The 14189-nt window shown below is 48.1% G+C and overlaps 1 protein-coding gene across 1 annotated transcript; it reads right to left on the minus strand.

Annotated features, from left to right (window-relative positions):
- Positions 1-8883: 8883 nt before the first annotated feature.
- Positions 8884-10392, minus strand: LOC129709010 (acrosin-like). The gene has a single exon (XM_055655137.1). It carries the CDS (start codon positions 10291-10293, stop codon positions 9196-9198), a length of 1098 nt encoding a protein of 365 aa, XP_055511112.1. The 5' UTR covers positions 10294-10392; the 3' UTR covers positions 8884-9195.
- Positions 10393-14189: the final 3797 nt, after the last annotated feature.

A 14189-nucleotide genomic window follows, 5' to 3' on the forward strand; every position in this document is an offset into this window, starting at 1 on the left:
GATTAAGGAGAAGGTAAAGAGAATGTCACAGCAGTAGTCCAGGACTTTATGGTTGATCCAGTGAGGCTAGATGGGTGGAGCTGAGAAATGAAAAGGGCTGATCACCTTGTTACTATAGGCCCCCATATAGTCAATGGGAATTAGAAGAGCAAATATGCCTGGAGATTGCAGGCAACTAGGGATCTTGATTTTCCCAATATAGTCAAGTCAAGTCAAGTCAAGTCAAGTTTATTTGTCACATACACATACGAGATGTGCAGTGAAATGAAAGTGGCTCACACATATTCAGACTGGGACTGCCATAATGGCAAGGGCTTAGATAGGGTGAAATCTGTCAAATGTTTTTCAGGTAAATTTCCTGAGGCAATATGTAAAGGGCCGTACAAGTGAGAGAGCAAAGTTTGATCTACTCTTAGGAAATTGGGAAGGGCAAGTGACTGAAGTGTCGGTGGGGAAATCATTTTGGGATCACAGTTGTATTAGCTTCAAAATTCTTATGGATAATGACCAGGAGGGCTCGCAAGTTCTGAATTGAAGCATGACCAACTTTGACGGCATTGACGGGCCCAGTGGACGACATCGTCGGGAGCTCGCAGGTCACAGGTTGGTGACCTGTTGTCCAGAGCTCCCACAACAACAGCTGCGTCCGCTGGACTGGAGGGCGGCAGCTTCGGCAGCTTCGACCACCCCGGGCCGCGGAGGTTGAACCGGCCCGTTCGTGGCGCTTGGATTCAGCCACGGGACTGACATTACTTACCATCGCCCAGCAGGGTCACAACATCCGAAGCCTGGATCGCCTCGGTGCAGAGGGAGAATAAGGAGGGAAGAGACAAAGACTTTTGCCTTCCATCACAGTGAGGAGGTGCCTGGTGAACTCACTGTGGTGGATGTTAGATTTGTGTTTATTGTGTGTTTTTGCCATTTTTATTACATGTATGACTGCAAGGCAACAAAATCTCGTTCAGACCGAAAGGTCTGAATGACAATATAGGATACTTTGACCTGCCTCAACTATCTCCTCTGGCGGCTCGTTCCATTTACCCACCACCCTCTGCGTGAAAAAGTTGTCCCTCAGGTTCCTATTAAATCTTTCCCCTCTCACCTTAAACCTTTGACATCTGGTTCTTGATCTTGAAAATTGTTTTAAAATCCCTCAGAATAGCACGTTCCATACTGCTGAATCACCAAGGACTGAAGGAACTCTTCAATTCACTGGTTTAAGCACATATTCAGAAAGCAGGGAGCGGAAGAGTCAGTAACGCTGTCAAACTTCTTACACAGGAGTAAATATCACCAGCAATTTGTCGACCAGCCACATCAAAGCAAAGGCCAGGAAAACACACCAACTCCTCCACTTTCCTAGTCTTAAGAAGATGTGGAGGCATTAGTTGTGATATTTCAAGAATCACTAGTGAGGAGTGGTTCCTGAAGGTTGGAAAATTGTGAATATCACCCCACTGTACAAGAAGGGAGCCAAGCAGAAGACACAACTATAGGCCAGTTAGACTGACTTCATTGGTTGGTAAGAGTTTCGAGTCAATTATAAAGGATGGGGGTTACACAGTACTTAGAAGTTCACAATAAAATAGACCGAAATGAAGGGAAGATCTTGTCTGACGAATCTGCTGGAGTTCTTTGAGGAACTTAATAGCAGGACAGACAGAGGGGAGGCTGTAGATGTTGTTTACCTAGATTTTCAAAAGACCTTTGATAAGATGCTGCACGTCAGGCTGCTAGGGAAGATGAGAGCCCATGGTATTAAACAATACAATACAATACAATACATTTATTTGTCATTTGGACCCCATTGAGGTCCAAACAAAATGCCGTTTCTGCAGTCATACATACAAAACAAAAAAGACCCAAGACCCAACACAATTTATACAAACATCCTTCACAGCGCATCTTCTCCTCGCTGTGAAGGAAGGCAAAAAAAAACATATCTCTCCCCTGCACTCCCCTCTCCCCCCCATGTCAGAGTCAAAGCCCCCAGCGGGCGATGTTAAATGTCCCGCAGCCATTAAAGCCATGCCGGATGATGCAAGGCCACGCACCGGGTCTTGGTGTTGGAGCCCCAGCGGGCGCTCACAAAGTCCCGCGGCAATTCCAAGCCGTGCGGCGCGGTGATGTAGGCCCCGCTCCAGGTAATCTTCAACCCCGCAACTCGGGCGGGAGAAGTCGCCGTTGCGGAAGCCCTGAAAAGCGGTCTCCCACCAGGGACCCGCGGGCTCCCGGTATTACTGTCCACAGACCTGCGGTAGGAGCTTCCGAATCTCCGGGTGTCGGGTCACAGCAGCGCTTCACCACAGCTCCACCCGCTCCGGACTCGGCCAGCTCCGTGATGGTTAGTAGATCCACAGCTCCACGACTGGAGCCCCAGGTCGTTCCTGCTGGAGGCCGCTCCACGTTGCAGCCCCAACGACAAACGGAGACCCGACAAAGAAAAGGTCGGGTCTCCCGTGCAGGCGAACGACCTTAAAGTCCCCCCACCCCCCACACACATACCCCAACAAAAAAAACAATAAAAACTACATAGAAACAAGACAGAAAACAATAAAAAAGACAGACGGACTGCAGAGGCCGCTGCTGACAAGAGTCGCGCCGCCCACCGGGGGAAGGGAAGATACTAGCATGGATAGCGGGTTAGCTGGATGGCAGAAGGCAAGGAGTTGCAATAAAAGGCTCTTTTTCAGGTTGGCTGCCAGTGACTAGTGGAGTTCGGCAAGGGCCGGTGCTGGGGCCGCTTCTCTTCACGTTGTATATTAATGATTTGGATAAGGGGATTGAAGGCTTTGTGGCCAGGTTTGCAGATGGTGTTGCTAATATAGGTGGAGGGCAGGCAGTGTAGAGGAAGCAAGGACTCTGCAGAAGGACTTGGACAGCTTAGGAGAGTGGGCAGAGAAGTGGCAGATGAAGTTCAGTGTAGCAAAGTTCAGAGTCATGCACTTTAGTAATAAGAATAAAGGCGTAGATTATTTTCGAAATGGAGAATCCAGAAATCGGAGGTGCAAAGAGACTTGGGAGTGCTGGTGCAAGACTCCGAAAAAGTTAATTAGCAAGTCGAATCAGTAGTAAAGAAGGCAAATTCCATGCGAGCATTTATATCAAGAGGACTGGAATACAAAAACAAAGATGTAGATACATAGATACATAGAAAATAGGTGCAGGAGTAGGCCATTCGGCCCTTCGAGCCTGCACCGCCATTCAATATGATCATGGCTGATCATCCAACTCAGTATCCCGTACCTGCCTTCTCTCCATACCCCCCGATCCCTTTAGCCACAAGGGCCACATCTAACTCCCCCTTAAATATAGCTAATGAACTGGCCTCAACTACCCTCTGTGGCAGAGAGTTCCAGAGATTCGCCACTCTCTGTGTGAAAAATGTTTTTCTCATCTCAGTCTTAAAGGATTTCCCCCTTATCCTTAAGCTGTGACCCCTTGTCCTGGACTTCCCCAACATCGGGAACAATCTTCCTGCATCTTGCCTGTCCAACCCCTTAAGAATTTTGTAAATTCTAGCGAGTATAAGCCGAGTCTATCCAGTCTTCTCTGCACTCCTTCTATGTAATGCTGAGGCTCTATAATGTGATGGTCAGGCTGCATTTGGAGTGAGCAAATTTAGTCCCCATATCTGAGGAAGGAACTGCTGGGTCTGGAGAGGGTCCAGAGGAGGTTTACAAGAATGATTCTAGGAATGAGTGGGTTAGCACATGATGAACATTTGATAGCACTGGGTCTCTACTTGCTGGAGTTTAGAAGGTTGAGAGGGGACCTCATTGAAACTTGCAGAATAATGAAAGGCACAGATAGAATGGATGGGGAAAGGATGTTTACTCTGGTGGGAGAGTCCAGGGCCAGAGGTCATGGCCTCAGAATTAACGGGCGCTCTTTTAGAAAGGAGGTGAGGACGGAGGAACTTCATTAGTCAGAGGGTGGTTAATCTGTGAAACTCATTGTCACAGAGGGGTGTGGAGGTCAAGTCAGTGGATATTTTTAAGGCCGAGATAGGCAAATTCTTGATTAGAACGGTTGTTAAGGGTTTTCGGGAGATGGCAGGAAAATAACTTGCAAATATCAGCCATGATTGAATGTCAGAGTAGACGCGATGGGCTGAATTTCCTAATTCTACTCTAGTTACTTGTGAACGTGAAGATCGGCATGTCCCCAACAAGGTGGTGTAAAAGGCTTTTGGCAAATTGGCCGTCATCAGTCAGGGTAGTGTGTATAGAAGTTGGGAGATCATGTTGCAGTTGTATAAGACGTTGGTGAGATCGCATTTAGAATATTGTGTTCAGTTCTGGGCACCATGTTATAAGAAAGATATTATCAAGCTGGAAAGGGTTCATAGAAGATTTACGAGGATGTTGCCAGGGCTAGGGTCTGAGCTATAGGGAGAGGTTGAGTAGGCTGAGTCTCTATTCCTTGGAGCGCAGGAGGATGAGGGGTGATCTTATTGAGATGAAAAAATCATGAGAGGAATAGATCGGGTAGATACACAGAATCTCTTGCCCAGAATAGGGGAATCAAGGACCAGAGGACATATGTTCAAGGAGAAAGGGAAAAGATTGAATAGGAATCTGAGCTGTAACTTTTTTACACAAAGGATGGTGGGTGTATGGAACAAACTGCCAGTGGAGGTAGTTGTGGCTGGGAATATCCCAATGTTTGAGAAGCAGTTAGACAGGTACATGGATAGGACAAGTTTGGAGGGATATGGATCCGGCACAGACGAGTGTAGCTGGGACATGTTGGCGGGTGTGGGCAGGTTGGGCCAAAGGGCCTGTTTCTACACTGTATGACTCTATGACTCTAATGCTCACCGACCTATACAGATGTGCCGTAGAAAGCATTTTAACATGGTGTATCACAGCAGTACACGTCACGCTGCCTTGGTAGGGCCACCCACATAATCAAGGACTAGTCTCACCCCGATAAGTCCTTCTTCTCCCCTCTCCCATCAGGCAAGAGGTACAGAATTTTGAAGATGTATACCTCCAGAATCAGGGACAATTACTACCCAGCTATTATCAGGCAATTGAAACATCCTCTCACCAGCTAGAGTCCGGTTCTGATCTACCATCCACCTCGTTGTAAATCTTTGAACTATATTTAATTGGATTTTATCTGACTTTATCTTACACTAAATAATATACCCTTTATCCTGTATCTGTGGACGGCTTGATTGTAATTATGTGCAGTCGTTCCGCTGATTGGATAGTAGGCAACAAAAAAAGCTTTACACTGTACCTCAGTACTCGTGACAATAATAAACTAAACAAAACTACTTTCTGGAGGTGCAGAAAATGAAGGGCATTTCAGGCTCAGGTCTATTATTTTGGTATGGTTAGAATGAAAAAGTATTTATTTAAATATAAATATGACATTTTGAATGTTGTGTTACAGTTGTCAAGACATTGGTGTATTGTGTTCAGTTTTGGTCATTCTGCAATAGGATGATTTCACTGGTCAGCTTTGTATAAGCATTATCCAATTGCCCCTCTTTGCCTGCCTTTTGCCAGGTAGCCCTGAAGTTACATGTTCGAGTGTTCAATGGACTTTAAAAACCACAACTCCACTCTTCCAGGCAGTGCTCTGCAGACTCTACCCATATGATTTTTTTTCCTACATATAATTTTTGATTCTACTGATAAAAAACTTCAAAACTGTGTCCTCTGGGGGCAACCTCATCCACCAATACTGTTTCTCTTTATTTACCTTGACTCGTCCTTTGCGATTTCAAACCTGATAAATCATCTGTGGCCTAAAGTGAGAAATTCTAGTCTCCACTTAACTGAATCCTTTACCCTGGAACCATTGTCGTGAATCTTTATTGCACTATCTCAAAGACACAAAGTGTGGTGCCCAGAACCGTATTTATGACCAAACTAGTGGGCCTAGGATTTTTTTAATTCATTTTTTTATCCACTTAACTTAACCTGTCACCTTCAAAGATTTGTGTTCACATAGCATTCAGGATCTCTGTCCCTGTATCACATCGGTATTGTGCCCTTTCCATTGTATTATATCTCCTCATTCTGACGAGGAAACACTTTTTCTCACAGAGAGTTGTGAGTCTGGGGAATTCTCTGTGGAGGCCGGTTCTCTGGATGTTTTCAAGAGAGAGCTAGATAGGGCTCTTAAAAATAGCAGAGTCAGGGGATATGGGGCAGGAACGGGGTACTGATTGGGGATGATCAGCCATGATCACGTTGAATGGTGGTGCTGGCTCGAAGGGCCGAATGGCCTACCCCTGCATCTATTGTCTTCCCCCAAATGCATAATTTCACATAATTTGCGTGTTGTTCCCTCTGCAACATACAGTATCTGCCAATTTAACCACCCCATGACTTTGTGGATGCAATCATCTTATTAAATGGTAGATCGACACAAAATGCTGGAGTAACTCAGCGGGAAAGGCAGCATCTCTGGAGAGAAGGAGTGGGTGACATTTCGGGTCGAGACCCTTCTTCAGACTGGTTAGGTGTAAGGAAAACGAGAGATATAGATGGTATTGTGGAGAGATAAAAAACAATGAATGAAGATATGCAATAAAGGCAGATAAACAGGCCATTGTTAGCTGTTTGTAGGGTGAAAATGGGAAGCTAGTGCGGCTTGGGTGGGGGAGGGATAGAGAGAGAGAGAGGGAAGTGAAATAAATCAATATTCATACCACTGGGCTGAAATGGTAGAGCAAGCTTGAAAGGTAAAGTGACCTACTTTCAATGGACTCAATGAATTAGGCTGCAGGGTGACTTGGACAGGTTGGGTGAATGGGCAGATGCAGTATAAATGGATAAATGTGAGGTTATCCACTTTGGTGCCAAAAACAAGAAGGCAGATTATTATCTGAATGCTGTCAGATTAGGAAAATGGGAGGGGCAACGAGATCTGGGTGTCCTTGTACATCAGTCACTGAAAGTAAGCATGCAGGTACAGCAGGCAGTGAAGAAAGCAGGGTTTGAGTATAGGAGCAAGGAGGTCCTACTATATTTGTACAGGGCCCTGGTGAGACCACACCTGGAGTATTGTGTGCAATTTTGGTCTCCTAATTTGAGGAAAGACTTTCTAGCTATTGAGGGAGTGCATTGTAGGTTCACCAGGTTAATTCCCAGGATGGTGGGACTGACATATAATGAAAGAATGGATCGACTTATATTCACTGGAATTTAGAAGGATGAGAGGGTGTCTTATAGAAACATAAAAAATTCTTAAGGGATTGGAAAGGCTAGATGCAGGAAAAATATTCCCGATGTTGGGGAGTCCAGAACCAGGGGTCACAGTGTAAATGCCCCTGTCCCACTTATGCCCATGTCCCACTTAGGAAACCTGAACGGAAACCTCTGAAGACTTTGCGCCCCACCCAAGGTTTCCGTGCGGTTCCCGGAGGTTTTTGTCAGTCTCCCTACCTGCTTCCACTACCTGCAACCTTCGGCAACCAACTGCAACCTCCGGGAACTGCACGGAAACCTTGGGTGGGGCGCAAAGTCTCCAGAGGTTTCCGTTCAGGTTTCCTAAGTGAGACAGGGGCATAAAGGATAAGGGATAGGCCATTTAGGACTGAGATGAGGAAAAACTTTTTCACTCAGAGAGTTGTGAATCTGTGGAATTCTCTGCCACAGAGGCAGTGGAGGCCAATTCACTGGATGTATTCAAGAGAGAGATTGATATAGCTTTGGGCTAAGGGATATGGGGGGAGAAGGCAGGAGCGAGGTACTGATTTTGGATGATCAGCCATGATCACATTGAATGGTGGTGCTGGCTCGAAGGGCTGAATGGCCTACTGCACCTATTTTCTATGTTTATAAATGTGTATCTATATCTATCACTCTTATCACTGTTAATTCCACTTCCAATTTGATATCATGTGCACATTTTGAAACCGTTCCCCATACATTAAATACAGGTCATTAATATTCATCAAGGAGTGGTGATGATCCTAACTATGCGAATTCGGCTTTTCTTTCACCGGTTCAAAAGAAACACTGCCTGTTTCATGTTCTAGGTCGATTCTGCATCGACAGTCGACACAGTCATTTTTAATCCATGGATTTAAATTTTACTAACAGGCTCATCAACTCTCATAGTAAATTATAACTTTAAATCTTACTGCAGTACAAGATTGGATGAATCTCTAGAATCTTCATCATAAACCACTGTGCCTCCCATTGGTATGCCCCATGTTGCCGTTATTGAGCAGAGGAACAAAGTGCTGGAGGAACTCAGCGGGTGAGGCAGCACATGTGAAGGGAAATGGACAAATGTTTCGAGTTGGCACTCATCCTTATAACCATATAACCATATGACAATTACAGCACGGAAACAGGCCATCTCGACCCTTCTAGTCCGTGCCGAACACATAATCTCCCCTAGTCCCATATACCTGCGCTCAGACCATAACCCTCCATTCCCTTCCTATTCATATAACTATCCAATTTATTTTTAAATGATAAAAACGAACCTGCCTCCACCACCTTCACTGGAAGCTCATTCCACACAGCTACCACTCTCTGAGTAAAGAAGTTCCCCCTCATGTTACCCCTAAACTTCAGTCCCTTAATTCTCAAGTCATGTCCCCTTGTTCATCCTACTGTCCATTTCCCACTAGGGATGCTGCGTGACCCCACAGAGTTCAACCAGAAGTTTGCTTTTTTGCTCAAGATCCCAGTAGCTGCGGCCTCTCGCCTCTCCATATCCTTGCTTTTATTGTGTAGTTGTGTGATCCAAACGACACCTTGTGATTCAGTGAAATATAATTGACGGCCATTCACATAGACATCTCTAAATGGATGCTTAGCTTCCATCATTGGCTGCTTTTTGCTCAAGATCCAGTAGCTGCGGCCTCTCGCCTCTCCATATCCTTGCTTTTATTGTGTAGTTGTGTGATCCAAACGACACCTTGTGATTCAGTGAAATATAATTGACGGCCATTCACATAGACATCTCTAAATGGATGCTTAGCTTCCATCTATTGGTTCACATCCAAAGACCAAAAACGTCCAAGGCCATTTGCAAATATGCTTTTCCATTCCAATAAATATTTAATATTCAAATCTAATCAGGAAAAAAAAACTACTCTTCTTCGTAGAGATACATCTGAGTCAGGTTTGGGCATGGTCGCATAAGCCTGTGAAGGGTGTGATGCCGCCTGGAGCCTCTCAGCCTCTATTCCTTCCTCCGCTGCCAGTTTCTGCCTCATGTTGCGAGCACAAGGACCACGAGTGAGCGGAGATGGGCCACTGCTAACCAAATGAGTGGGGAACGGCAGAGGTTCCCAGAATCTGTCAGTGTGAAGCTGTCAGTGGGTTTCGCGGCTTTTGCCGCCATGGTCGCCTGGCCACAGGTTTGGTTGGTGTGGGCTTTGGCTTGTTTGGTGTTGGTGGCCACCGATGATCTCTGCTGCCGCAGTGTGCTCTCGGCGCCGTACTCCTTTAAGTCAAACATCTTCCCATAGCGGGAGGTGACATCCTGGATCCAGGCGAGGTAAGACTTGGTCATGGTGAAGACGCCGGGCCAGCGCTGGGCGCAGTCACTCACCCAGCTCACCACCCCGATCAGGTAAAACTGGCGCCCTCCCTTCACCTTGCAAACCACCGGGCCCCCGGAGTCCATGTGGCAGGCGAGGTCTTGGCTCTTCTCGGAATCCATGCACATCATGGTGGGCTGCAGCTTGCCGCTGAAGATGGTCTCGTTGCAGTCTTTGAATGAGATGAAGGAGACGGGCGCTTCCTGGAGGAGGTCGGTGGTCTCCTCGCCGGACTTCATCCACCCGGTGATGTAACATGGCGACCAGGTGTTGCCGAAGAAGATTTCGCTGTTGGGGAAGCAGACGGGCAAGACGTGCGCGCCGAAGCTAATGCGCTCCACCATCCTGACCAGGGCGATGTCGTTCTCGCCCGTCTGCTCGTTGAACTGTTCGTGCATGATGATGTCGTGCGGGCTGGAGTAGCGCACCCACTGCTCGGGCCTCATCTGCCTGCTCAGGCCGCTCACCACCACGATCTCCTGCAGGTTCTGGGGGACGGGCGGGATGAAGCAGTGAGCCGCCGTGATCACCCAGTACTCGCTGATGATCGCCCCGCCGCAGAAGTGCTTGTTCTCGGTGGCCAGCTCCAGGCTCACCTGCCAAGGCCACCCGCCCGGCTGGCGGGCCGTGAGCTCCGGCACGTCGCTGCCCCCTCCCGCCGCCTGCTGCTGCCTCACCCCGCATATGGGGTTGTCCGCCAGCAGCCGCGCCGCCAGCACCAACACCGCCATCGCCAGCGACAGCCAACTGAGTGGGACCGATGGCATCGCCGCCCCTGGCCTTCAGCACATTCTTCTTCGGTCAGGCGCCGGGGCCGGGGCTAGGGTGGGCGGGAGAGTTGTAGTAGGGGTGGTGGGGGAGGGAGAGGGACAAGCGTGGACGAGCCTCCCATGACCTGCACCATGGTGTTTGTGAAGTCACAGCTCTCCAATGCACTGCGAGGGTCACGTATTTCCCCGGGCGTCACTGGTCACTGTGCCGTCACCCCCCCCCCCCCCCCCCCCCCCCCCCAGCTGCTTGCACGGCAAGGAAATATTTACTCACCTCCCCTTCACCCCCGTCTCACCTTACCCCCTCCCACCTCTTCACCCCTACCTCACCCCCACCTCCCCTCACCCACTCCCCACCTCCCCTTCACCCCCATCTCTTCAACCCCCACCTCCCCTTCACCCCCCATCTCCCCTTCACCCCCACCTCCCCTTCACCCCGTCTCACCTTACCCCCTCCCACCTCTTCACCCCTACCTCCCCTCTCCCCCCCATCTCTCACCATCACCCCCCTCTTCACCCCCATCCCTTCACCCCCCATCTCCCCTTCACCCCCATCTCACCTTCACCCCCCCCCCTTCAATCTATCCCCTTCACTCCACACCTCCCCTTCACCCCCCCCTGCCCCCCCCTACACCCCCACCTCCCCTTGAATCACTATCTCCCCCTCACTCTCCACCTCCCTTTCAATCCCCACTGCCCCCCCCCCCCCCCCCCCCCCCCCCCCGTCAATCTTTTCCACTCTTTCCCCCTCCTACTTTTTTCCCCAATCTCTCCCACGTGCCCCGCCTATATGTGTACCCATTTCACCCTTTCCCATTCCCTCCCACCCTCGTGTCACGCATCTCCCCGGGTGTCACTGGCCACTGTGCCGTCACCCCCAGCGGCTTGCACGGCAAGGAAACCTTTGCTCACCTCCCCTCCACCACCAGCTCACCTTCACCCCCCCCCCCCCATCAGTATACTTTCCCCTGGCTTCACGTTTTGTGCAACTTCCTCAAAAGTGGTTTTGCAGGTCGATAGATTAGACTTGAAGGCTTTTGACACATTGGCCTTCAACAGTCAATGTCAAGGTACTGAATGAAGAAATTGGATGTGTGGGGAGGAACTGCAGATACTGGTTTAAACTGAAGGCAGACACACAATTCTGGAGTAACTCAGCAGGTCAGGCAGCATCTCTGGAGAAAAGGAAAAGGTGACGGTTCAGGTCGAAACCCTTCTTCAGACTGAGAGTTCAGGGGAAAGGGGAACGAGAGGTATGGATGGTACTTAGGAGAAATGAAAAGAAGATATGATGGTTGATAAGGTGGTTGGTAAGATAAATGCAATGCTAATCAAGGAAAAGAGAGACACACAATAGGCCATTTTTGGCCCTGGGATAGGTAACAACGAGTAAACTGGGGAACTCAATAGTATTACGACTAGGTTGTGGGAGATGCAACTTGAAGTTAGAGAAATCAATATTCATACCACTGGGGATATCAATATTGGGATGTTATGATACAGGATCAGCATGTTCCTTTAAGGAGGAGGAATGGAATTCAGTCCTTAGCAAAGGGTGACATAGGATCGGAAGATGTAGAGACCCAGTGGGTAGAGCTGAAAAACTGCAAGGGTAAAAAGACTCTACTGGGAGTTATTTACATTCCCCCAAACAGTAGTCAGGATATATGGTACAATTTGCATCAGGAATGACCGCCGGCTACGGCAGTCAAGATCACCCCAACAACAGAAGGCTTGAGGCCCCTGACTGCAGGAGAAGAAAGAAGTGAAGAGATTGAACTTTTCTTTGCCTTCCATCGCAGTGAGAAATGCGGAGGAGTCATTGTGGTGGATGTTTGTTAAAACGTATTTTGTGTGGTTTGTTGCTTTTTATTGGTATGAATCGATGGCAAATCAAATTCCTCGTATGTTGCAAAACATAGACAATAGACAATAGGTGCAGGAGTAGGCCATTCGGTCCTTCGAGCCAGCACCGCCATTGAATGTGATCATGGCCAATCAGGCTAATCATTCATAATCATACTTGGCTAATAAAGTATGATTATGAAATAAAATTGGCGTGTAGGAAAGGCAATGCCACTGTGGTCATGGGAGATTTCAATATGCAGGCTGGGAAAATCAGGCTGGCACTGGACCCCAAGACAGAGAATTTGTAGAGTGCTGCCGAGATAGTTTCTTGGAGCAGCTAGCAGTGGAGCCTATCACAGATAAGGCAATTCTAGATTTAGTGTTTTGCAGTGAACGAGATTTAATAAGAGAACGTGAAGTAAAGGAACCACAAGGAAGTAGTGACCACAACATGAATAATATTTAACCTACAATTTGAAAGGGAGAAGGTGAAATTGGATGTGTCGGTATTACAGCTGAGCAAAGGGGACGTGAGGCATGAGGGAGGAGCTGGCAAAGATTGACTGGAAAGGGGCTTTAGTAGGAATGACGGTAGAGCAGCAATGGCTGGAATTTCAGCGGATAATTCGGAAGGTGCAGGATCATTTCATTCCAAAGAGGAAGAAAGAGTCCAGGGGGAGAATACGATGACCAAAGCTGACAAGGGTGGTCAGGGACAACATAAAAGCAAAAGAGAAGGCATATAACATTGCAAAGATTAGTGGGAAGCCAGAGGATTGGGATGAAGCCAGATGGGGAGGAAAGATGTAGTACGAATGCAAGCTAGCCAATAATATAAAAGAGGATATCAAGAGTTTCTATGGATATACTAGACTAAGTGGGACCCGTTGGGTCCCATGTTCACGGGGGGGGGGGGGGGGGGGGGGGGGCTGGTCCCCCGACTCAATATTCCACCTCTCCACCAATTCCAATATTGGTGGCCAGTGGGGTGGCTTTCTGGAGTGCTGGTATGGGTTCTTGAGGTGGCAGCTCAGTCCCTCAAGCCTTATCTGCTGGCAGCTCACTCACGGCTGGTGGGCTGGCAGTTGACTCATGACTATTCCTTGAAATTCCATTTCAAGCAGGGTGCAAGTCCACCAAATTCAAATCCATGTTCCTACCATTTCAAGCAGGGTGCAAGGCCACCAAATTCAAGTGCAGTTTCATGACACTTCAAGCTGGATCCAAGGCCGCCAAATACAAGTGCAATTTCATACCACTTTCAGCAGGGTGCAAGGCCACCAAATTCAAATGCAGCTTCATACCATTTCATGCAGGGTAAAACCACCATAAAACCACACATAACACCAAACAAAGTTCAGTAGACATTCAGTGTGTTCAGTTGATTCACAGCTCAGACAGAGTCATGACCTCTCCCTCCCCATCATGCAGAGACCGAGCCACACCCACACTTCCGGGTTTTATAACCCCTCCCCCTCCCACTGGAAAAGGTGTGGCTTTCAGGGCGCGATTGACAGGAGAGAAAGATTCTCAACATTTTTTAAACACTAATAACACTTTTATTTTTCATTGATGGGAAGAATTCTCTGCACCTGCTCAGCGGAGGGGGGGACTGAGTAAGATGACCAAATATCACAGCCGTAAGTGTAGCGTTTTATCTAAAATCAATATACAGTGCAAACAGGAAGTGCATTTGCAGTAGTGCCTTTTAACTTCAAGCCAAATCACCCAAGCCACCATTTACAATACAATACAATTTATTTGTCATTTGGACCCCGTTGAGGTCCAAACGAAATGTCGTTTCTGCAGCCATACATTACAAAACGAAAAAGTCCCGAGACACAACACAATTTACACATACATCCATCACATCGCTGTGATGGAAGGCAAAACAACTTATCTCTCCCCTGCACTCCCCCCCGATGTTAGAGTCAAAGTCAAAGCCCCCGGCTGGCGATGGTGATTGTCCCGCGGCCATTAAAGCCACGCGGGGTGGTGCAAGGCCGCGCACCGGGTCTTGGTGTTAGAGCCCCGCCGTGCGCTCG

The sequence above is a fragment of the Leucoraja erinacea genome, chromosome 24 (genome assembly GCF_028641065.1).
Source record: "Leucoraja erinacea ecotype New England chromosome 24, Leri_hhj_1, whole genome shotgun sequence".
NCBI classification, from domain to species: Eukaryota; Metazoa; Chordata; class Chondrichthyes; order Rajiformes; family Rajidae; genus Leucoraja; species Leucoraja erinaceus.